The 25,084-nt window shown below is 43.7% G+C and overlaps 1 protein-coding gene across 10 annotated transcripts in view; it reads right to left on the bottom strand.

Annotated features, from left to right (window-relative positions):
* Window positions 1–2,464: 2,464 nt before the first annotated feature.
* The window catches only part of DGKD (diacylglycerol kinase delta), a 62,895-nt gene continuing 40,275 nt past the window's right edge, over window positions 2,465–25,084 (bottom strand). For 7 of the 10 annotated variants that reach the window (XM_027464452.3, XM_005029781.6, XM_038183892.2 and 4 more), the window contains 20 exons: window positions 24,540–24,679; window positions 23,761–23,845; window positions 23,089–23,183; window positions 22,893–22,992; window positions 22,467–22,740; window positions 20,452–20,613; window positions 19,065–19,193; window positions 18,081–18,177; window positions 17,113–17,223; window positions 16,209–16,305; window positions 15,303–15,410; window positions 14,589–14,702; window positions 14,108–14,242; window positions 11,284–11,435; window positions 10,392–10,503; window positions 10,134–10,226; window positions 9,617–9,736; window positions 9,179–9,296; window positions 7,822–7,952; window positions 2,465–6,676 (listed from right to left, as the gene is read on the bottom strand). In XM_027464452.3, coding sequence (XP_027320253.1) covers window positions 6,587–6,676; window positions 7,822–7,952; window positions 9,179–9,296; window positions 9,617–9,736; window positions 10,134–10,226; window positions 10,392–10,503; window positions 11,284–11,435; window positions 14,108–14,242; window positions 14,589–14,702; window positions 15,303–15,410; window positions 16,209–16,305; window positions 17,113–17,223; window positions 18,081–18,177; window positions 19,065–19,193; window positions 20,452–20,613; window positions 22,467–22,740; window positions 22,893–22,992; window positions 23,089–23,183; window positions 23,761–23,845; window positions 24,540–24,679 — 2,463 coding nt within the window. In that variant the 3' untranslated portion in view covers window positions 2,465–6,586. Of the gene's footprint in view, window positions 6,677–7,821; window positions 7,953–9,178; window positions 9,297–9,616; window positions 9,737–10,133; window positions 10,227–10,391; window positions 10,504–11,283; window positions 11,436–14,107; window positions 14,243–14,588; window positions 14,703–15,302; window positions 15,411–16,208; window positions 16,306–17,112; window positions 17,224–18,080; window positions 18,178–19,064; window positions 19,194–20,451; window positions 20,614–22,466; window positions 22,741–22,892; window positions 22,993–23,088; window positions 23,184–23,760; window positions 23,846–24,539; window positions 24,680–25,084 lie in introns of those variants that run through there. The other 3 variants (XM_027464454.3, XM_027464453.3, XR_003499167.3) reach the window with 3 other exon arrangements.

Below are 25,084 nucleotides of genomic sequence, written 5' to 3'. Positions count from 1 at the left end.
GAAGGGGAAAGATTGGGTAGTATGCTCAGCGCTAGATTAACCAGACCACTCTTACGCCTCTTGGAAGACAAGTTAAAGCTTTAGACCCCTATGGCTACTCTTCCTAAGAGAAATGGCCCTTGGAAGCCACAGCATTGCACAGCTCACACATGAGCACAGGCTCATGTTGTCAGGAATGCAGAAGCACTTCTCTGGACAGCCTGTGTGGCAGGGAGGCAGCTCAGAGCATGTCCTCAGCAAGCAGGTGAGAAGTACCGCTGTAAATCCAGTTTGCAGCTTAGGAGCAAGAGGAATTTTACACCTTGTGCAGAGGGAAAGGTCTCCCTTGACAGGCCCTCCTAGCCCGTGATGCCCCAGATGCTATCTGCTCAACTGCATTCCCACTGGAGGCTGCAGCTGTGCATGGCTTTTAACGCAAGGGAGACACTTGCTCTTGCTCCTCCTCAGACAGCCTGGCTGCCAACCTGCTTCTGAGGACAAGAAGCCTAAATCTGTATGCTACAACTGACTCTGAAGTCTACAGAAACACCGTGTCTTTGAGGTCATAAGCAAATTCTTCAACTTTTTCCTCTCTTATGAAGACACAACTTACTACCTACTAAAGGTCTTATGGTCTTAAGGTTTTACAACTTTACTAAAGGTCACCTGATAAGACAGAAAAATGTTGGAACTCTTCAGAGAGAAGTTGCTAGAAAACTACCGTGGTTTTTTTTATTATTATTTTTTTATTTTTTTTAACCTATAATTATCATTTTATCTTCATTCTGCCCACATGAGAATTAAATATCTCAGCTTGCCCAAGGCCCAGAAGGGCACATGGTTACTAATCCCAACAAGGTACAGGGCAGCCAAACAAAGAATTTACCTTATAATGCTTAAGCTACTTTACAAGTAAGGAATGACAGGACTTGCTCTAAACCTGTTTGCTTCCAGTGTTGCCCATTCAGTGGGAGCAGATCTCCTGGACGGCTCAACTCTCCTGATGCTTTATACTGTATTTAAAAACAAAACAAAACAAAACACATATGAACTGCAACCCAACAACACACATGACAAGATGGGGAAAAGCCAGAAAACAGTTTAAAAAAAAAAAAATCCTCATTGGTACTTCAAGATCTTTATAGCACACACCCCTCCCGACCCATTCCACCGTCCCAAGTTCCATTAGATTGCTATCAATCAAACCAAGAGGACCGCAGCCCTGAGCAGCAGCCCTGATAACCCAGTAATGACACAGAGTGGGGCAAAGAGTTTCTTCCTACTGCTTTCTGCCACCTAAATAAAAAAAGACCAAAATTAATTACCTGCATCAGAGGAGTAAACGTACCTTCTCCCTCTGCTGCTTCTTCCTTTGCATGTTTTCGGTGGTGCTTAATGCAGAGCCTGACACTCAGGTCCAGCACGTGTGTGAGCAAATGCAGTAATTTTTCTTTTCTCTTTATTACTAGAACTAACATTTTAATGATGAATTTTTACCATTTTCATCTTGCTACAGTATATAACATCACTATGATTTCTTATGTTCGTGTCACATAAACTATTCCCTCCATAAAAAGACAAAGTATATCCTTCAGTTTAACTGTCCAGTACAAGGTCTTTTACACAGAGAAAATATTCACAACCTTGTTACTTTCCATTTGCTTTTGCAACAGCACTGTGAAACTCTATGACCGTTCTCTCAGTTTAAAAGCAACCTGTCTAGTGTTTTCTGTCAACATCTTACAAACACATCAATCGGTACAGATGGAAAAGAAAGCCCATCACAACGAGATAACGTGGACTGCTCAGCCAAACACTCCCAAATCCTTCAGCTTCAAGTTTACAGGTATCGTTTTATGGCAGTCAATTTCCACATTTCATGATAAAATTAATTTCTCCCACATTTTTGTAAATATTTTTTCACTTGTTCCAGTTACTTTGTACATTATTGCCTGCAATAAATTGAAAGCACAGAGGCCCAAGCAGAGTAGAGCAACAACGGCTCCCCTCTCACCAGGCACTGCAGCACCACCATCAGGGAGCTGTAGTCACCCCACACAGACTCCAGAGCTCCAGGAGCACACGAGAATTTCGGTTGCTCACTCCTGCCAGCACCAAAGCAGAATGACTAACTGACAGACAAATGCCACACCGAGTTTCTGGGAGTGCTTCCCATCCAGCTGCGGGTTTGCAGACGGTGGAACTACAACCAGGACGGGCGTCTGCAGACCCATCATTTCTTCAATACCTCTTCTTTTGTTTGCTGCAGACAGAGCCAATAAAAAATTAACTACATAAAACTACCTCACATCAATTGCATCAACACAAAATTAATCTACAACTACTGCATTTACCATTTCACTTCTCTCTAAGGAACAGCTCTGAACTTCTGATGCAACTCAGGATAAAGCCATTTTATCACAGCACAGATTTTTATTAGCTGGTTCCCACCAAGTGGGCATTGCAGCCTTCTCACACAATGAAATCAGTAACAGAATATTTACTGGAAGCTCAGAAACATGTTTACTTTATATACAAGAAAAACTTATTTACAACAATCAACAGTAAACTATGTACAAAAAAATACAAGAGACATTTCCATGATAATAACTGTATAAATTAACACAATAAATAGGAGGGAAGCAGGTCCCATTCTTAAGGCACAAAACCTTCTTCCCAAGACTGTACAGGGATTCATTTGCTTCCCTATGCTTCTGACAGGATCACAGGAATGGCGCGGAGACCCCTGAGGAACAACAGTTGGTGGACGGTGATACAGACATGCAGTCACTTCTGACAGTTGTAGAAAAACATCATTTTTCATCCTTTTTTTTTTTCTTTTTTTTACAGTACACACATCTTAAGATACAAAATATTTTGTGTAAACAGTCTTTTTAAATCACATAGAGAGTATGCACATTTTTAAATAACACTAAAACAACGAACACAGCTTTCCGTACGATTTGGTGCAGAAACGTTCCCAGGATGGGCACTGAAGGAGCTGGAGGCTCTTGCAGCAGGGCTGGCACCCCCCAGCCACAGCTCTGCTGTGCTGCAAGGCTCCCGCAGTGGGGACACACGCTCTGGGCACTGCAAGATCCCCCCCACAAAACCAGAAGGACTGCATTAGCCTAACAGCCCTCCCTACGGGCAGAGCAGGACATTGCTGATAGCTCCTTCATGAGCCCAAGCACCCTCTGGTCTCCACTGCACGCAATCCCACTGACCCAAATCATCCTAACACAGGGCACGCTATTCCCCAGAACCTGCCATTCAGGGTGAATTTCCCGGGCAGTGCCAGAATGTGAGACAATGTACTGAAAACTCATTCTAGCACGTGGAACCATACGCCCAGCTCACCGCAGACACTGCCCCAGCTCCTTCCAAATCACTGCTGACAGGGAGGGTTGATAAACAGAGGGTGGCACAAAGCTTCCACGAGAATAGTGCTTTTAGGAGACTAAACATACACATGATGTGTGCAGTTCTAGCTTCTCTCAAGCTGGTGTTTTACCTGAGACCGCAGGAGAGTCTCTTTTTTTTGTTTTGTTTTGTTTTTTGGCAAAACAGATATGTCTACTGTCTAATCGTCTTTCCCGAATTTCTCTCCCACAGAAAAATGATCAGATGCTAGAAGAGGAACTCGGAATAACGTAGCCAGAAGCTCAGCCTGACTGCCTGCTTTGCAGATGGCTCTCACTGATTTTTGACACAAATCATCCTAATGTACTCACAAAATCTCTGCAACCGCAATCTGCGTTTTTCCCAGTGAGAGACACAGAGCTACAACTTTTTGTTAGATATAAACCTTAATACATATTCAAAGGCACTCAGGTTAAATATGGATCCCATTTTCTAGCTCTTAAAAGAAGGTAGAACTCCTTCCCTGCCTTCAGTAAGAAATAGACAGGAATATACTGGCTATGAACGCTTCGATAAAGTGTGCACCTACACGAAAAGTATTTGAACCTATCAACAGGACAGAAAATAAAAGTAAAAGAAAGGAAGATTGGTCTCTGCAGGAATCACCACCCATAGCACATGGCTAATGGCCTTCAGGCCTCTCCAGATATGGCACAAATGAAGGAACAAGCCTGAACGTAATAACTCTTTGGACTCCTGTTACTCTGAGCAGGAAAAGCAGAGAGGAGCTGTTTCTAATGAGGCAAGAATCTATCCCCCAGAAACTACGCCAACAAGGCAAGTGCATACTGTTTATACACCTTAAATCACGAGGTTCCCTGGAGAAACTTCACAGCAACAACAACTCCTTCAGCACATAAAGGAGCAAACACAGATCTCACCCCCTCTCCACAGCCACAACCTGCCTTGTGCGCCCTGCTGCGCTCTGCCGGGCAGACACACGAACATCCTGACCAGGCGTGCTCCCGGGGACAGGCAGTGGGCTGCACCTCACTGCCACCAGTGAGGAAGGATGCATCCTGGGGCTCTACTTAGTGAAGGTTTCTCCTCATTCTCATGCAGATGCTGCTCAGTGTCCCAACCGCTTTATGTCAACTATTCTTACTCATCCGATGCCTCAGGAATTCAATATATTAACAGGGTTTTTGATAAAGAAAAGATATGGCCAGGGAAGTAATTGGTGATGTATAGATAGAAGAAAAATTCAGAGCAAAACTGAACATATTTCTTGCTCAGTCCACAGTATTTATACCAGAAATTTTGCTAGTTTGATGAAGCATGTTTAGTCTTCTAACTTCTCATGAGCAAATCCTGTCAACTCACTAGGCTGAGAGGAGACGTGTGGCTGAATGAGTTAAAAACAGATAGGGAAAGTCAGAATAATCCTTGGTGAAACCTTAAAGAATGCAGTGGAGTTTGCCCAGCATGGTATCAGCCCACAACCTTTTGAAACAGACAAGACTTTACATAAAATAACTTGGTTGATTGTTGTTGTGACTACAGAGTTGAGGTCAGGTTGATAAAATCCTTAGAAACAACAAAGAAAAAGATGTCCTCAGGAAATTATCTTTCATGCCACTGTGTATATAACCATTTCTCTGTCTGCAGCCATAGGCAGACAACTGCCACTGTAATAAAAACAAAAACAAAAACCCATACAAAATTACAAAGTAATTAAAAATTCCTGCTGTCTCTCCAGCTTTACAGCACTGAATGTTCCTAAATTCCTTCTGCAGTGATAAACATGGCAATATAGTTATGCATGCTGGTCTTCGGGCTTTAACAGTCACCTGACTGGGGTCAGGCAATACAGTGGAAATTTGAAGGCCGTCTAGGAACTCTGATTCAGAGGCACTGATTTTTCCATGCTCCACTGTTGGTGGTGCCAAAGGCTATTTACCAACACACTCCAGTGTTCATTACGATGCTTGTCCACTCTGTAACAATTCTCTTTATCTCAGAACTCTTACAGGAGCCCTGATTGACAGGACGATTGCTCTCATGGAGGTACAACCCAGGAGGACTGAGCCACCCTAATCTTTTAGTATCCATCTTGGGGTGAAGGAGCAAGGCAGGAAGAGAAAGAAGCAAGGTGGAAAAGCTGCTAGAACCAAGACAGGTCAAAAGATGCAAGTACTATGAATAGACTGTAATTTTTGTGAAAAATAGCTGTCTGCAACTACAAGCTGAAGAAAAGCAAGAGCTTTGTTTTCTGTGGCCACAACAGTGGAAACAAATGGACAGCAAGCCATTCCTGGCTCTTGCCAGTCATGCTGCTCCCCACGTCAAAGTGGAGCAACTTGTTCCATATCTTACTTCATTACATTACACTTCTTGCATGGCCCAAAAAGCTAGTTAGTGTTCCTCTCCCCTTCACTTGGTCTCCTGAAGATGAAGGCAGCCAGAGCGGATTTCCTGTAATCTTTTGGCTCTTGAGAATTTTGTCTTTAATTAGCGTCAGGAATTTCCAAAAAATAGTTTGTGATGCCTGAAAACCTAAACGTTGTACCACTGTGACTGGCTGAAAAAGGAGAGCCAGGCCCAGGGGAAGACCATGGTGTTTTAACCACATGCATTGTTTGCTGCAAGGCGTACGTGAGTGAGAATCACTGGGAGTTCATTGGCAAGGGGAGGGCTATACTGGCTTTGAATTTCTGATGCAAATCACATGCAACTACAGGCTTGTTAAAAATGGGTTAGTAAGACACAAGGACAAGCTCCATCCCACTGAAATGCTCTAAGATACAGGTATGACATACAGATGAGCAGGAAAGTTTTCAGTTTGAAAAGACTGTCAGATGCTCCTGAACTAAGACTGGCCAATACATCTTTTGCCCTGAATAATTGTACTGTGATGAAGTTATCCAGTAAAGGTAGCTGTGTTGCAATTTTCAGGAGTCCTGCACTATCACTGGAACCAGAACTTCCCACGTTGGAGGACATGGTTCTTCAAACAGCAAGTGAGTTCTCTTCTGGGAGGCTCTGCCTCAGTGCAGGTAAGGTGCCTCTTGACTGTATGCAGCCGTACCCCACAGGAAAAAAGGTAGCACCATGCTTGGTTGATATGAGCTCTGAACAGCTGCAGTTTGGCTGTTCAGTAGAGACAGTTGTGAGCACATCTGCTCTGTGAGGTGACTGCTGTGCAGTTAGTGGGAATGGTAGACACAGGCTGTGAAAACAGAGGCTAAACCTCGCTGACAGGAGTATTCCGGCTCAGCTCCTTGATCCCGTGTAATATTCTCTTCATGTGGCCCACTTTGGTCACACCCAGGTCCTGGAAAAATAAAGAGAAAACCTTACCTTAAGAGAAAGTGGGGGAAAAACACCAGGTCACCAAGCAGTGGTTACAAACTAGTCAGCCAGTTACAGAGAGGAGAAAGCCAACCAAAAAGATTACAAACTTGATGGTTATATATGGAACCCCAAACCACATGTCAAAAAGCAACCAGAGCATGACAGGGTAAGGAACAGTCACAGAGCAGGAACAGAGCAATGGAAAGAAACAACTGCAGACCATTAGCCAGAAATGCAAATTGCTTTGACGGTCAATGCCAAAGCAGGAGTAAAGAAAGTGCACATAGATCTCAAGGACCTAAGCTTGTAGCCAGACGCATGCAGGAGGAACCAACCGATCACTGGTCACATCAAAACACACGTGTGAACACTTGAGTGCCATGCAACAAAACACACTGTAGCTGGATGGCATGCTGAGCAATCAGCTACATAAATTAGAGCAAGACTCAGAACAGAAAGATGGTTAAAATCACAAAGGAAGATCCAAGGGCCACTCAATGAATGCTATGCGCTACTTTATGACAAAATATTTGCCTGCTATATGCAAGTCACTATAATGATGACAAAATTATTTTGCACACGCAAAAAAACATCGCTTTCAATTTTTTTTTGCAGAGAAAGCATCTCCTGATGAGAAAGGTTGTACAACATGCTTATTATTTCAAAGATTCTCTCAATCTAGCAGTGTCATCAAAAACCATGACCATTTTTTCTTGTAATAAAAAAATTGCAATGATCTATTTAGTCCAGTGACTACAAAGTAAGACCCAAATTTTCCAAATCGCAGCATGTTCTGCAAAGATGGTACAGCAGCTGAGAAGTTGAAAATCCCATTCCATCATCAAAATCAAAGACTCTCAAGAACACTTTCTGTAATCCACATGGACTTCTCCAGGAAGCTGTGAACAATTAGACAGCTGGTCTCTCAACTAACTGTTCTACCTCCCTGCTAGTAAACATCAGGTGACCTGAAATGGTGAGAAAACAAAACAAGGCCACAATGAACCCATTCATCTTGCCAAGGCATTTGGAATGAACAGTGGGCAGACAGTTTCCAAGCACATTCAGCACAGAAGGTCATGCAAATGCAGCTGGCTATTTCTGACGAGCCAATCATGAAAGTACCTTGAGGTCCCTCCGTTCGAGGTGCAGGAGCTCAGAGCCCCGGACGTCATGCCGGATGAAGATATCCTTATACTCACAAAGACTGAGATGCTCAAGCCAGGCCGCAACCTCCTCCGTTCCCCAGAGGTGAACTGTTAGAGATGGAAAAGCAGGAGTGCATTGAGTACCCAGAATCCCAGAAGAGAATGAGAGGTGAGGACACCATCAGCACTCAGTGCCAGAGAAGGAGGGCAAGCAGTACCACAGCCTCAAACCAAAGAGAGGGCAAGGACAACCTACAGTCTCAAACAAAGGAGGTAGGGCAGAGTAAGATCAGAGGTATTCTCTTAAGCAGAGGCTATAGCTGTAGTAAAGCCAGGAGGAAGCACATGCTTGTTTTGACAGGATTGGATAAACTTTTTAAAGTTTACCCCCGTGTTTATGAGTAAAATCTTGAAATTCCTCTGCTTACAAAACAATAGAGTCATAAAATGTATAAAAAAGAATCAACCACAGGTTAGTTTGCTATTATGTATGAACACTTGTGGTCTGCAAACAAAGTGGCAACCTCTCTACCTAAAGTCTGAGGGAGAGAGGAAGGGCTTGGACTTCCACCTTCGTGCACAGCCTCTAAATAAGAGAAGAATAAAGTTCCCAAATGCTGGGGTGCAATGGATGAGCAACAGCACATCAGACAGAAGGAGATTGTACCCACAAGTCCATGGCAGAGGATAGGACCCAGGAACCCACAGAACAGATAGCACTTCTGAATTTCAGAAGAAGAAGGTCTTCATAATCACAATATAAACCAAAAATCAACTAAACCAATTGGAGAGAAAGTGTCTTACAATTTTATGATTCACGGCCAGTTTTTATCTACTGATCAGTAGGATTAAAGGTCAGGGTTGCACCTGTGGTGATGCTGATCCCCTTAGACATGAAACTTGATTAAAGCCTGAAGGTAAATCAATGACAGAAACATCATTAACCATATCACAGAGAATCAGCAGTGAAAAAGATGGGAGTTATGCGGACTTGGGCCCCACAGTCATTTTGATACCTAAAATGCCAAAATACTCAAATTCACTGCACTAAGCACCCTCTAAAATGCCCCTGAAAATGGCCAGATGTAGGCAGAATTCTTCAGAGGGTACCTCCTTTTTCTGCTCAGGAAAACCTGCTGAGTACTGGGGGATCATGACTCAGACAGAACAATAAACTACTTTGACATGTGAAAAAGACATTATACTCAAAGAAAAGGCAGATAAGATGCAAGTGAAACAGAAGAGGGAGAAAACACGAGAGGAAACAGAGAATTGGTAGGGTTGTGACCACACTAGCGTGACAGAGACAGACAATGAATGAGCAGACTTGGTACCCGGCAATCCCATGCTACTATGAGTCTCCTTATTTTTGTTGTTCTTCTCCTTTTTAAACTTGGTCACCAGACGGAATTTGCCACTGCGGCTGCGTTTAGAATAATCCAGCATCTGGTTCTACAGGAACAAAAAGAGAAAATCAGGAAAATATTCACAGGTCCCCCTGCAACAAGTAAAGTCAAACTCAGGTCCACAACTCTGTAAAAGAGGAAAAAAAACTCTAAACTAATTCTGACCAAGACAGAGAAGGAAACAGAGAAAGTTGATCCCATGTCAGTCAAGGGACATTAGCAGGAAATTACTTTCTCTAAGCCTCAGGGAGTCAAATTTCCTTCTTAATGATCTTTTCTCCTATCACCTCTACATTCACAGAAAGGCACACAACAAACGAGTGAAAAAGAGAATAGCTAGGGAAATACAGCCTTGGTCCTCCTCACCTCCTCATCACAGGGCTCCATAAGCTGCCACAGCCAAGGGATGTCTGCCAGTTTCCTCAGCTGGAGGTCCATGTCTGCCAGGGCTGCTTGGAGCTGCTCCTTCTGGGGAGGATCTAATTGCTGGATCAGAAACGGAAGCAAAGCAGAGTTAAAAGCCATATGGTGGAATGTATAGTCATGCCTTTTGTCTTGAAATTCCTTGCTAAACAGCGCAGCTCCTCCTTTTAAAAGGAAGCGCAGAGCAGTCACCCTGCCCGGACATCACCAAGTTCATAATTTGTATCTTTTCTGAGCTCCAGACTTGGAGCAAACTAGCCTGACTGCTCATCATACTAATGGAACAACACCATCCTAAATTCCTGGATGGAATTCATTTGCAAGTCATTTTCATCCTGGAAGTAATTTTCACTGACTTGTTACAAAGAAGACAAACACCAGCAAAACGTTGCTCGCCAAGGCCACAGTATGAGATGAGAAAAAGAGAGAGGCTGCTTTACTCCTGCTTTGTGCTTCTTACCAGCGCCATCTTGCCCGCCAGCAGCAGCTCTGTCTCATTATGCAGGGCTTTGACATTATTCACCATCTCTACAACAAGGCTGCAGTTCAGGCCCTGCAGGGGAAGCAATTCATGCGCAAATTAAGCCTGGAAATGCAGAGGTCTGAGCAGTCAAAGGAAGAAGTCTTAGAGAAGCAAGCCCTACTTTTGGTCAATCAGAAAGGGAGACCATGAGCTATGGAACAAGGACAAAAAGAAGATGCCAAGTGAGTGAAGTACCTCTGTAGACTTGGATTTAGCGTAGACTTTGTCCATAGACTTGGAGCTGGCATTGACAGCATGGGCAAGCTCCTGTTCCATGTCCTGATAGGATTGGGCTATTTCCCGAATGCTAAAGAGAGAATTATAGATTGCATCAGCATGTGCTCAAAGCAGAGATCTTTTCTGTCTGGGTATCTCCTTTAATACCCATCTGACTGACAGGAGCAGGGATAAAGCATGGGAGAGGTACAGGCTCTGGCAAAGCAGGGCTATTTTCCCTGCTACAGTGAGCATGCATATGCAAAGCAAGGCAGATTTCACATGCACAACTCCAGATGCATATTCAATTCTGCACACAAGTTGGGATCAGTTTGAAATATGATCCAGACATTTTAATATGACCATAGTGATGTGAAAGGCAGCTGCACACACTGCAGTTTCATTAACACTTCACTGATGAGACTCTGGGCATTTTCCCTCAGAGGCCCAGACCAAGCAGCTGAATGTCCGAGTAAAGGATGAGCAGATGAGCATAAAGTGACTTCTTACAGAAATCTCTGCTGGGCATCATGGTTACAAGAACCCAGCTTGTCAACTGAGCTCTTAAAGAGGACTTGTGTTTCACTTCTGATAACAATCATTGACATTCAAAGCCACTGGGTTGTTTCACGTTTAAATGATCTGTGTTTGCTTGTGAAAGTGATACATTTTGTTCAGGATGACCTATGACAGTTTATACAACTCCAGTCCTCATGGAGCCGGGACAGTGCATAATGAAAGAATGTACCCAGTGACATGGACCGGCACTGCCCAAGAGAAGAGTGAACAGAGTCTCCGGAAACAGGGTGTCAGACAAGAACTTTGGGCACCAAAGGAGGGCTCTATTCACTAAAAGCAAATTGAGACCCACCTGTGGATCAGAGCACCTGCAGCTTGACCAAATTGGTTGATCTGGGTGGATTCTTCTTCCGACATGATCTCTGGTTGCAGTGAGAAAGAGGAGGGTCGTGACAACTCACATTTCTGTTTGTCTTCCCAGGACTTCAGGGTGCTCTCAAATGCCTAAAACCACAGCAAGCAAACTATAAGATACCTTATGTATCTCCTATAAAAACAAGGCTCTAAGTGCCAGTGACTGTAAAACACTTTGGAGGACCCAGTTGTTCAGCTGCTTGTAACTTTGCTAACTTTAGCTATTTGGGTTGAAATTTTCTATGCCATGTGCTTGCGTTGGTTTAATTTTTACTTAAGCCTTATTTTAGTCAAAATCATTAGGCCACTTCTGAGGACCAGACCAGAAAAATCCACCAATTTTCTAGTAGTGGCAGCCTTTTCTTTGAGTACCTGTATTGCCTCTATACCTTGAACCAGAAACCAGAATTTTGACATGTATGCCTAAGGAAGTGCCTTTCGTTATTCAGTAAAAATCCATCCGATTCAACAAGCTTTGTGGGAAGAAGGGAGCAGCAGTATAAGTGCACATCTCTTCAAGTGACATCTTGGAGCTGGAAATTAAAAATGTTCAAGACTCCTCCTTATCTGGAAGTAAACTGGGCTTCCCCAGTAATGGGTGTACTAGCAGCCGAACTCTGAGGCAGAACCTGTCCCGCTTGCACTCTTACTGATCCTCTTGCTGCCATCAGCTAGTGCTTCAGAAAAAAAAAAACACATCCAATGCAGAAGGCTCAAAATTGGATATGGTGAGAATGAAAACTGACATGTAGAGCCTCAGGGTAAGGAGAGATGAATTGAGTGCAAGAAATGGGAAGAGAAAAGATTAGATGAGAGAAGGCACTATGGGACGGGAAGGCCAAAACAGGAAGCAGAATTCAAAGAGGAGGATAATGATCAGGAGTGCACAGCATTCACAGGGAAAAAAAAAAATCAGCATCTGGGGAGCCAGAAAATGAAAGGAGATTGAGTGTGATGGGTGGGGGAAAGGGAAAGAAAATAGTAGTCATGGATCCTGGTCCTGGGAATTCAAATGAGATGACTACAGAACAGGTAAGGGGCACAGGACTAGAGGGAGAGGAGGTAGATGTCTGGAGAGGAGATCCAGTGTCCACTGGAACACAACTGCCATGGGGACAACCCAACAATCTGAAGACACTTCATTTTCCTGCACCTGCAAATACCTGTGAAGACCTGTGGTAAAGTACTCCTTTATCCTACTGCTTCTCTTATAGGACAAAAACAAGCTCCGCCAGCTCTGTACAAGCTATCTGCTGATCTCAGCCTTGCTGATGACTCTTCAGTGCTCCAGAGGAGGCCATGAGGGAATCTGAGTTTTTCCATCTTCTGCTTAGGAAACCAAACATCCCAAATCACATTTGAAAAATGCTACCAAATGTACAGGGTCACCAACTTGAAAAGAGGACCCCACTTCATCTACTGCTTAGGACAGACTGGCTCTGTGAAGGAAAGGGTGTGCAATGATGACCTCAAGGGCAGCAGGAGAATTAGGGATAAGCCCATGGTCAACATGAGAGCTGAATGCTGCTCTGCAAACTTGCAACTTACTCCTCAGTGGCAGTTCCATGCAGCAGAACCTGGTTTGCAGGCAGGGAGGAGTGGGGTAGCACAATCACAGCCATGGTCCAACACACTCATGCACAACATGCTCACTAGGGACTTGTGTGCCCTGTCTGCCTTCCGTGCTTCACTCTCCTTTCCCACTGTACCCACACGAAGGCAGCCTCTCCTTTTCTCTCTCCCACCTTTACAGCAGGAATCCTGTTCCACCTGACTCTGTGCTATCTCATCCCACTCCCCTCCAAGCTCTCAGTGTGACATTACAGAAGCTTTCCATCTCTCCAGGGAACACTCTGCTTGCTACTCCCTTCTCCTCCTCTCCCCACCATCCACACCGATACCTAGTGTTCTCTCCCAGCTCAAGAGGTCTTGGGTATTTCCCTGTCCTACCATGATGGGAGCTCGGCAGTCCCACTTTTGCTTTCTTTCCACACTATCACACTTGTGACTTCCCACCAGGGAATGTCTCCAATCTGTATCTGGCTGCTTTTCCTTCTTTCCTCTTGGTTGCTCTCTCATTTCTTGTTATTCAGCAGGTGAGTCCTCTGCAGAGGACTTCAGTTTGCTCTGGAAACTGGGTAAAGGCATATTATTCTGGGAATTTTAATTTAAGAGTATCTATCAAACAAACTGTTTATCCACATAAAATTACAGAGTTGGGGGAGAACCGTAAGCCTGTCCGTACCACAGCAATACCTTTATCCTTTCCTTTAACTTCCCACCATTCAGTAATACATTAAAATGGCAAGGACACTTCCTTATATGCTGGTACTTATCAGGTATATTTGAGAGTTAGGAGACAGACACAGACTGATGAACGAGGCATGAGACACTGCTTGTCCTGGTCAGCGAGGTATAAGCCACATACTGAACAATAATGAGAAATTAAGATATTGAACAGCTGAATCTAGACATTCCACAGCACTCAGCGAGTCAGTCATCCTGTAGGAAAAACAGCATGCAAGTATGTTAAGAAATGTTGTGTCACAGGGCACCTAGAAAAGGATGTAAAATAAGCTTGCAAAAACCTTACTTATTTGATTTCTCAATTAGTGAATGCAAGTTTAGCCATGTTCTTTGCAGGCGGTTTTATAATGTTTAGCAAAACATAATTCCTACATCCACCAAGATAATCATTCATATGTGGCCAGGAATATGTAACATCAAAAGCATGAGTACAGTGTATCCAAGGCTGCTCTTACCCTGTCTCGGGTCAGGGTTTGTGCCCTGTTCTTATGAACAATCCAAATGTAACCTGGAGGCTGGATCCAGGCTTCTCCATCCACTTGTACAGGAACTCCCTCTTCTCCCAGGATTGCTATCTTCACAGTCCGACACTGCAAGAAGTGATTGCATTACAGCTCTAAAATGCTGTTTTTTTCAAAAGCACAAGACACGCTCTTTCTTTCCAAAACATTTCCCCAAGTACTGTACAGGCTATGCATTTGCTATGTCTTTGGATTAATCTGTATTTGAATTGCTAATCTATCTCCTCCCACAGTGAATACTAGCAAACAATTCCATGCACAAATTGCCCCTGAACACACACCTTTTCAGCTTTGGTGGATGCTCTTTCCATGGACAAAACAGAGAAGAAAGGAGGGCTTTACAGACTGAAACTGGCAAAAACATCACGCACTGGAGATGGGGGAGGCAAGCAGAGCTCACAAAGGCAGCTGATACCTGTGCAATCCGGTGATGCTGTAGGTTTATCACTCGTGACACTGCCATCTGCATGCTACCAAACACGGCTACCACCTCCAAAATCTTGTCATCAAAGGAAGGGGCTGTAAATGTCTAGGCAAATACAAGGGAGAGAGAATTCAACTGACATACAGCTCTGATAGGGAGGTTTCCTTTTCCCCACTGGTGCACAATTGGTGCTTAATCTGTACAGAATTAACAATGAGACTAGAAGGTGAAGATTTGCAGTGACACAGGAAAGAGAAAAAAGAGCCTCAATATTCCAGCTGCGTTTCCAACGGCAGCTAAAGAATAATTCCAATACAAAGACTGTAGTCACAAGGGAATAATTCTTTTAAGAGTAGGCACTCTTTCATTTCAAATAATACGATGTTTGTGAGTAGATCTAACTGCCTTTGCCTTTAACGGGCTTTACTCCTCAGGCAGCATGATGGGAGAAGGCCAATTTAACACATTTCCTGGAAGCCTAAATGCCCTGGACAGCATCCGGTTTCTTTCTGAATTGCTACGGATTGCTTGGGTGCAAAGCTGCTGAAGATTGGCCTTTCAGTATCCTATCCACCTCAAAGAGAAAGCACATGCAGACAGGCTCCTTGTTGTCTTCTTCCAAGCACTATGGGACAGTCAGGGGCTATGACTCCAGAAGCAACACTAAGTTAAAATGTTTCTTGGACTGTCTTAGGAAATACTCACATCATCTTCCTTGGTTCCCCCCCAGAAGTTGGTGCCTCCTGCATAGCTGGGAATGTTGAGTACGGCAATTCCCTGGAGACTGGGCAAAGGGATTGGCCTCCCATCACACTGTACAGAAAAAAAGGTATTACTACTCTCAGCACAACAGTAGAGAACACCTCCAACCACAGCATATGCTCTGGGACTGGGAACAGTTCAGCTTTCTTCAGTTTATTCTGATTCTGTGGGTAGCAACCCAATTTAGTGGGTGACATCCTTGCCCGTGGCAGGGGGGTAGGAACTAAATGACCTTTAAGGTCCCTTCCAACCCAAGCCATTCTATGATTCTCTGTCTATCAGAGTAGAAGAATGTAATCATTCATGTCTCATGAATCACCTCTCCTCTGGTAGACACAGGTTTTAGAGAGACTTGTTTCTCATCCCCAAACAGGAATGACAGACTCACAGAATCACAGAACTGTAGGTGTTGGAAGGGACCTCCAGAGATCACCGAGTCCATCCCCCCTGCCAAAGCAGGTTCCCTACAGGAGGTTGCACAGGTAGGCGTCCAGATGGGTCTTGAATATCTCCAGAGACTCCACAACCTCCCTGGGCAGCCTGTCCCAATGCTCCCTCACCCTCACTGTGAAGAAGTTCTTCCACATGTTGGTGCGGAACTGCCTGTGATCCATTTTATGGCCATTGCCCTTTGTCCTGTCCCCACAAACCGCTGAAAAGAGGTTGGCCAAATCCCTCTGTCTCCCACACGTCATGTATTTACAAACACTGATAAGATCCCCCCCCAGTCTTCTCTTCTCCAGGCTGAACAGACCCAGGTCTTTCAGCCTCTCCTCACAGGAGAGATGCTCCAGGAGATACAATTAGGTACCGCAGTTTTAGCAACAGATGGATGTGCTAGTTCCTCACCTCCAACAACACTTTCTGCTCCAGGTTTTTATATGTTCTGTGCAGCAGCTCCTTGGTCCCCAATACTCCGTACCACATCATGTTTTTAGTACGACTTCTAAAGGTGCAGAACATAAGAGAAAAGGTCAGGACTGGCACTTAGCTGTTCACTTAGAGGTGAAATAGCCTATATAGTTTGAAACAGTACCTCCTACATCCTAAAATACAAATGTGCCTTGCTTCCAAAAGGGTCAAGCACTCAAAATGGTCATAGATTATGCTAGGAAAATATTCTTCTTGAAAACAAACAAACAAACAAAAAAAAAAAAACAACAGGTAGGAATTGAGGATGACTGAGTAACACACATTAACAAACAAGTACAGATTCCCCAGCACAGAACTGGTCAGTTTCAGACACCAGGGCATCCACAAAGTTTTGTGGTATTAGCTCAAATAAGTATAGCAAATGTACCAGTCCCAGGCTATACAGAACATCCTGTACTTGCCCAGATATGCAAAAATGCAAAGCCTGTGTCTTATACAGTGGTTTGTATTAAGTTAGTATCAAAGCCAAAATCAGCCTCTGTGGCACTGAGATGTGATTGTTTCTGAGCCAAACAGCAAGTCCAGGAGAAAAACCTTGCGAGTGAGATCATGAAGTGAATAGAACCAATGTACTGGATCCACACTGATGCAGCTAGTCAAAGATCTTATACTATCCAGAACAGCATAACAAATGAGTAACGAATCAGTAACTTATCCCCTTCATCATGATTTCAAACCCTGAAGGAAGATGATGCAGACAAGATTGATGATGTAATTATTCAGCACACTTTTAGACAACTGGCTTCAAAAGCATCCATGAAAACATAAAGTGGTCAGAAGCGATCACTTCTGGCCAAAGGTCAGTCCATGAAAAACCCACCTGCACTTCTCTGGGTGCTCATCACGTTTGTTGTTGAAATCCAAAGAAATCTTTGCATCCAGTCCAATTCCAAAGTAATTATTCATGACACACTTCTCTGTGTAACATTCACTGTCAAACAAAAAAAAAATGTTTGGCTACCTTGTATAAAAATGTGAAGAACAAGATGGCTGTATGCCAACACATCAGATAAACACTGCTGGGAGCTGCCTAAAACCCACAAGGAATAACTTAAAAGTTGCTGTTGAGCAGGGTCCCTGGCCTGCAGCCTCTGACCATAGCCAGAAGATCTGTAGAGGAATTCTCCCCTTGCCACCAAAACATACACTGAAGTCTACACTTGATTTACAAAAAGCTATGCTCCTGGTCACTGGGGTTGTGTAAAAGGACTCAGGAAACCCTAGCAATGCTAATTGCTGAAGCATGTATATGTTAGGTGTTACTTACAGACAGCTTGTCAAATAAGCTCAAAAGCGTCCACTAGTGAATCTCAGGGGCACTGAGATTAGGAAAAAATATTTAAGTGTGTACCAACTGATTTTTCTACTGTTAAACAGTTTAGCAGAAACAGCTTGAGAAAGCATTCACATCACATCTCCCACTTGTCTCCCACAGTGTGGCCTGCCCATGAGCTTTCTTTGGCCTCCGTGCTGGAATGGTGCTAATTCCCCCACAAGTTACTGCATACTCACTGGAAACTGGAGTCATCCCTGAGTGGTGGGAGAAGACTGGTCTGAATTTCATTCTCTCACCTAAAACCTAAAACTCTTCTTCTATGAGTCTGATATGTCACTGTATGTCTAACTACATAAGTTGATCCTCACTGGCATCAGCATATGAATTCGTTTACATAACTCTAGGTTGCTGCAGTTAGTTATTTAGCTCTCTAAACTAATCTAGTTCTCACAACACAATGCTGGGGTTCATTTGGAAAGACCCACTCCATTCAACATCCTGAGCATACTCACAGATTTTCAGGCTCAGAGTTGAAGGGATCAGCATGGATCAACAATCGGCTGATGACAGAGCTCCCAGGCAAAGACCCAGACATGCCGGCACGGATATCTGCAGGAAAATTGACAATGGGGAAGACTGTGATAATAATAAACAGAAAACGTAATTTGAATCTCAGAATATATTAACTCCAGTCACACACTGTGGAAAGCAACTACCAATAGTGCTTTCCTCCACTCCCAAAACCCCATGTGAATGGGAAATAGGAGTGTATTCACTGCAGTAGCTATGTGCTCCAGGGTGGGACATGCAACATCCTTGCTTCAAGGAGGGAAAGGAGGAGGACTGAAATTATTCTCCAAGTCACTCAAGAATTACCACCTCCTGCTTCTAAAATTCTAAATCCTGCTGGCAATACAGAAATATGAGCTTTTTCAGAGAAAAAGGAAATGACCTGCTTCCAGAAGAAACTGTTTGAACAAGTAAATTGGGGGAAGAGGTGGAAGGACAGCACTGCAGTGATGCAGAGAAGCTGCAACACAAGATGTGTGAGGTGGGAATTGTGCATATATGCCGGGTCTGTGTATTATCCAGTGACTTCAGCTTTCACATAAGGGGACTGCTGCTCCCCGTCCATGGCTGCCACTCTTCAGAAACCTCTCTCAGCCACCTGGCACCCTACCAGCATTCTCAAGGTCCCTCTGAGCTCAGAAGATCTTTGTAATCGGTATCTAAATTCTGTTGCTGCACTGTGTTAATAAAAATCTGTGTTTAGGTTTTCGCAGCTGCAAATTGATAACTATTACTAATTCCTTCAAGTCTCCACTGATCAACTCTAGTAGGAAGTTATCTACAAAGGGATTTCTCTCCAAGTGGACCCAGCAAAAGAACATCAGGCAGAACAATTTGGTGTTTTCATACAGAGAGTTAAACCTGTGCTGTTGTCATCCATATTACCTTTTGCTGCAAAAATGGGAAGTGGTGGGTATTACACTCACTTGGATAGAGGATTTTTGTGTTCAGCATTGGCAAGTTGTCCCGGTTTCCTGTCTGGGGAGGAAGAGATGCAGAGCTGCCCAGCGACAAACTTCCTTTGTTTATTTGTCTTTCACAAGGAGACTTGGATGCTGTAAAACACAACACAAACATGGCTATTGACAAACATGACGTGATTCAGGCCAGCACATAACAGCACAGCCCAAGCAGCAAGGCTGGGCTACAAATCACTCAACAGCAAAACACTCTAGCCACTGTTAAACAAACAGCTGACAGAACAAGTCAGTAACAGACAGAGATGTGGCATATGTGCAGCCGGAAAACCTCACAGATTGGAGGCACAGAAATATGACTCTGCAAATATTAGAAATGGAGATAAGAAAAAGCTGGTGACAGCAGCACAACAGACAGGGTAGTTGGCTCCCAATCCATACTCGCTAGGTTCCAAATATACTTGGAATGACTGGGGATCTCTAACAAATTACTCACGTAACACAGTTATTAAACCAAGCTGGCTTCTGTTCTCTGTCATCTGCAAAAGCTGGCAGCGGCTTACAGAGAAATGTCATCAGGTAGATGACATGAAAAATGCTCAAGATCATCTTTGTCCAAGCACCGAAAGCCAAGAGAATGCAGATTACTGCTAAATTAAAAAAATAAATACCTGAATGCTAGTTGCTATATGCTAAGACCACAAATCAGCAGCCATTTAAAATGTATTGAAACTGTGTGCAGTTCTGGGCATCACAGTACAAAAAGGACATGAAAATGTTGGAGAATGTCCAGAGAAGGGCTACAAAGATGGTGAAGGGCCTAGAGTGGAAGATGTATGAGGAGCAGCTGAGGTCACTTGGCCTGTTCAGCCTGGAGAAGAGGAGGCTGAGGGGAGACCTCATCATGGTCTACAGCTTCCTCACGAGGGGGAGCGGAGGGGCAGGCACCGATCTGTTCTCTCTAGTGACCAGTGATAGGACTCGAGGGAATGGTGTCAAGCTGTGACAGGGGAGGTTCAGGCTGCACATCAGGAAGAGGTTCTTCATTGAGAGGGTGGTTGCGCACTGGAACAGACTCCCCGGGACGTAGTCACTGCACCAAGCCTGTCAGAATTTAAGAAATGTTTGGACTGTGCTTTTAGTCACATGGTCTGAAGTTTGGGGTAGACCTTTGTAGTGCCAGGAGTTGGACTTGATGATCCTTGTGGGTCCCTTATAACTTGGGATATTCTATGAATCTATGATAGTGTGTATGATGCATGGGGTTGCACACAGAATTGTGCGAAGAGCAGCATCTGAGGTTTAGAGCAATCATGCAAAAACGAGAGAAAAACAGGACTCGGAACAGTGTAACACTGTTACATGCAAGATCTGCATGGTGGCAGCCCCAGAGTACCTTTCCGTTGGTTCCTCACTTTGGACACTCCATAGCTGCTGCTGTGTGATGACTGCAGGGAGATTTTATCCTCATTCCTTAACTCCTTGCCCTCTTCAGAAGCTGAGAGACTAAGGAGGAAGCCTTCCTGCTCCTGAGTCTGGGCATTTTGTTCATCTACGGCTGTAAAGAGAGAGAAAGTAGGTGATTACTTCACAACTTTTCCATCAAGAAACACCTCCCACTGACAAAAATAACAACAGAATGACACTCTAAAGGTCCTGACTCTTTAAATGAAAGAATAGGAATATAGGAAAGCTTTCCTATATCGTTTGTCTCACCTAAACCCTGCTCTGAAGGGCTTTTGGAACTGGGATGGTTTAGCCTTCTGTTCTCTCTGCTGAGATCTTCAGCAGCGAGGTTCAAAGTAGAAATGCCTGACTTAAACTTTAAGCCTTTTAGTCGGGCTTTCCACGACTTCCAGAAATTCTAACCAGAAGGACAATAAATGATAGATTAAACTGAATTTTGTTTGCTTGATCTGCGCTAGGACAATAGGATATGTCACTTGAAAAGGACACTTGGACACATTTCATCAGGAGGAAGAAAACAGTAGTTGGTGAAAAACAATACAAACAAAATAATGAAATTACATACTTCGGAAGAAGAGAAACAGTTTGGATAAGCCGAACAACTGGAGTAAGTGGAGTTTGCCCAGGAGCTGGCAAGAATTAAATGCTAGCATGTTGCCTAAAGAAATCAAAACTTCCTTTCTATGTAAACAACAGTCCTCCCCAGCAAGCCCTCACATAGTGCAACTGATTTACCAGCTCACTGCTTCTGAAGGGTGACAAGCCTCCTCCCCTTCTTTCACGCTCTCTTCCCCTTCTTTGTGCTGACTCTGCAGTGCAGTGAAACTATCCACAAGGAAATCCAACCCACTAGCCTGGCAGAAAAGTAAAACTCTTCTTGCTGAACTAAGCAACCTGGCTGGGCTCCAAAAGAACTCCAAAAAGCATCAAATCAGCAGAAGATAAGCAGCAGCAAATTGGGGCAGCAATGAAGTCAGGACCTCTACTTCACCAGAAGCAGGCTGTCTGCTCAACTTCCATCACTTCACATAACTTCACCTTCAGGGTATGTTGCATACAATATTGCCGTGCTGGAAATCCAAGTGATATTACAATGATCTACAACTTACTGCTTAGTTGTTCTTCATAGTGCACGTTTAGGTGTGGATGGACATCACACATGTAACTTCAATGTTTTTATCTCTGGTAATAAGCTATTAAATACTTCCTTTGGTCTAAGTTTATCATCACTGAGTTTATGACTAACACCTGTGACACTGACGCCTTTCGAAGGAAATGAAATTTTGAGCTACAGGCTGGGGAGAGATAAGGGCCAAGATGGGAGAAGAGGGTCACCCGTCCTGGTATTTAACATAGAAATGGGATTGATTTGCATCAAGGTATTTCATATTATAATATGAATTTCATATAAATTTCATATTATAATGTTTTCCCAGTAACAAAGCTCATTTAAGAAGTTCCTGCTTTCTCTTGCCTCTGTGCTACAGTTCATTGCCCTTGCAGTTGTACCACTGCACTGTTTTACTGGGCTGTACTACAAAGAGATTGCTAAAACAATCCGAGTTAAAATACTTAGAATATTTTCTTCCCATGTATTTTCAGATCTGTTTTACACCAAAGCAACACAAACAGTTGCAGTGACACAATTGCGGTATGGGTGGAGACAGACAGGAAACTCAAACGAATAGAGCGTGGGAGGGTAGTAACTTCCTAAACCAGCCTTACACGAGAGAACATGCCTTGAACTTCAGGTTCATCTACCAAGCAATGTTTCATACAGGTGGGCTTGGCAGAGATGGAAGTAGGCAGCCAGGCTTACTGAGCAGTTTCTCTAGCTCAGGAAAGCTGTTGTTAATAAAGAACCCTACTCCCCTCTGGAATAAAGGGAATTTATACTTCTCAAGAGCTCATAATAAGCCACAAATAGGACACCTGACATGTTACCTTTTTCTGCATGCTCTATAATCTGACGAATGGCTTTTTTCAAGCTGTTGGCTCTCAACATGAGCTGCTCCCGGGGGCGAAATATCTGGGGCCGTGCAGTACATGACGAGCCCACCGACCGGTCACTAGAAGAATCACAAGCACTGCCTGACCCATCACCATCTTCGGTTTCCTCTGCAATGGTGGGAGGAGGATTTGGCAGAGATGAAGATGCTTGAGATTCATCATTCAGCGTCTTCAACAGTGAGTCCAGCTTTTCCTTTAGGACAGAGCACTACAAGGCAAAGAAGAAGTTTTAGCCAGAACTAACAGTAAACTTAGCTAGCTCAAGCTTTTAATGCCTGTTGGTGTGCCATTATCCTATTTCCCTGAAAACAAAGTTTTCCGCTTCAGAAGTAGAAAGCTATACATTTTTTCCAATTTTACCTTTCTGGCCATGACCTCTGATTCCTCTGAGCTTTCTGTTGCCTTCTCATAGGCCTTCCCTACTCGAGCCACAAAATCTTTCACTGTCTCACAAAGTACCCTAGACAAAGAAGGTAAGGAAAACAAAATCATGCAAGGATCATCTCAGGATTTTCACAGTGCAACTTTCACTTAGAGCAATTTTTAAAGTACTCACTTGGCTGAGGAGATGACCACTGAATGTTGGTCAGAAGTCAAAATTTTGGACAAATGAGCAGCCACAGAGTCTTCATAGAAGAGAATCTTCTGCACCTGGTGACAGTCAGAAACAAGCCACTGGGGTGCTGCTTCCCAGCAGTAAAACAACTGCTGCGTGTCTCTGGCTCCCCAGAGAGTACCAATCCTCCTATAGCTTCTTTTTGCCCTGGCAACATTCTGTGGCTCAGGGCTCATTTACCCACTGAAGACCAGAATTTGATGAAGAAGCTAATTCTGCACCTAGAAATCAGCAGTGCAGTTCTTACGAGTCTCTGATCAACTGTGGATTTAAACACTGAGCTTTTTACATTTCCTTTAACTGCTATTCAGCTTTCCACAATTTCAACAACATCCTGTCATGACAGCAGAATAAAGTCAATCATTTCCTCTCTCTTCCTGTTCCAAAGCATCTTCTCCTCATCCCCCATTACAGCTGTTGACTCTGGTAACCCAGCCTCCATCCTTCGCTATAACACTTCATTAATTTAAAGGCCCAGGATCTTTGTAGTTCCTACTACCCCCAAGTCATAACTAAGGCCTGCTCCATTTGAGCTCAGCCCCTGTCTCCTATCCTGTCCATTCTGAGGCTGTTGCTCCCAGTTCCCTGTCCCCTCTGCATCTTGCAAAGTACCTCAGAATCCTCACTGAAATCTTCAGTGACCGTGGAAGTGGAGGCCTGGCGTGGGAGTTTGGTTTCATATACCATGATGCTCCACCTGTTGAAAAGGAGGCATCATAGCTGTCACTACAAGGCAGATGATTTCTTCCTTTATCCAAACAGGTCAGAATCTCAAGCAGAACAAACAGCACTTTGTTAGGGGAATGAATGATGTAAAGAAGCCATAGGGATGCACTGAAACTGCAGAGGGGCTGAAGCAAGGCAGAAGGAAGGATAACACTATGAACACATATCCTACAGCATAAGCATATTCTCCGTCCTTCTTCCCTCTCTCACAGAAATCCTATAGTCATAATTTGATTCAACATGCCAGAATGCCAAAATACAAATCTAAAGTAAAGGGATGTTTTCAAATGTAAAAAGATGTAAAGTCTTTATCAATACTAGGGGTAAAGATTTCTGTTTCTGCGTTCAGCTTTCATTTATAAGCCAAACTTGAGATAAATTGCTCCAAATTTATCAAGAAAAAATAGTTTAAAACATCACAACTGTGAGACTGTCAAGAACTCTGGAACACAAGAGATGACACTGGATGTCAGACAGAGTGACAATTTCACCCATCACTATTCTGCAGCAGTGACATAGAAAGCAAGACTATCTTTTTTGACAAAAGGTGACAGAAGATTATCAGAAAAAAAATCATAACTGGAACTATAAAGAAGCCCAACAGAAGAGCAGAATCAAGCTCTCCCAAAATGATGTTTTCATGCAATTCAGTGTTGATTACCCACCTGTCCAACATTTTGGTACTCGCCCTCTCCAGCTTCTCCAGGATTTGGGGGAGCTGAGTATCATCATCACAGGCAGACCCCCAGCCTAACACACGAGCAAGGTCATTCCCTGTTCCCAATGGCAGCACTCCCAGCTGGCACTGCAGCAGAGAAAAGGAAAACAAAATTAATATTCAAATAGGAAAATGCAAACCACTAACAGTCAAAAGTAACATGAGTGATTCCTTACACAGAGCAGTGGTTGAGAACTAGGTAGACCCTGGGAGAGGGGGAAAGCAACTGGATGGGGAAAACAGCCAGAACAGCACACAAGTAAAGACAGGTTCCCTCTGCTTTTAGGTTGTTAACTTGAGAGAGGAGTGCATTACAGCTGCCACCCAGAGAACCTTGCTAAGATACTCCATTCTGCAGATACACTCATTTAACCATCAGGTGGTGCTATTGCCTTTTCTGTAAAATTAGCATAGCCCTCTACAAGACAAAATGGAAACAAATTAAACCCTGCAAGTTATATCTATTCCAATGAAGTTTCCAGCTATCCAAGG

Source organism: Anas platyrhynchos, chromosome 9 (assembly GCF_047663525.1).
Source record: "Anas platyrhynchos isolate ZD024472 breed Pekin duck chromosome 9, IASCAAS_PekinDuck_T2T, whole genome shotgun sequence".
NCBI classification, from domain to species: domain Eukaryota; kingdom Metazoa; phylum Chordata; class Aves; order Anseriformes; family Anatidae; genus Anas; species Anas platyrhynchos.
This window is presented reverse-complemented; position numbering and strand designations above follow the sequence as displayed.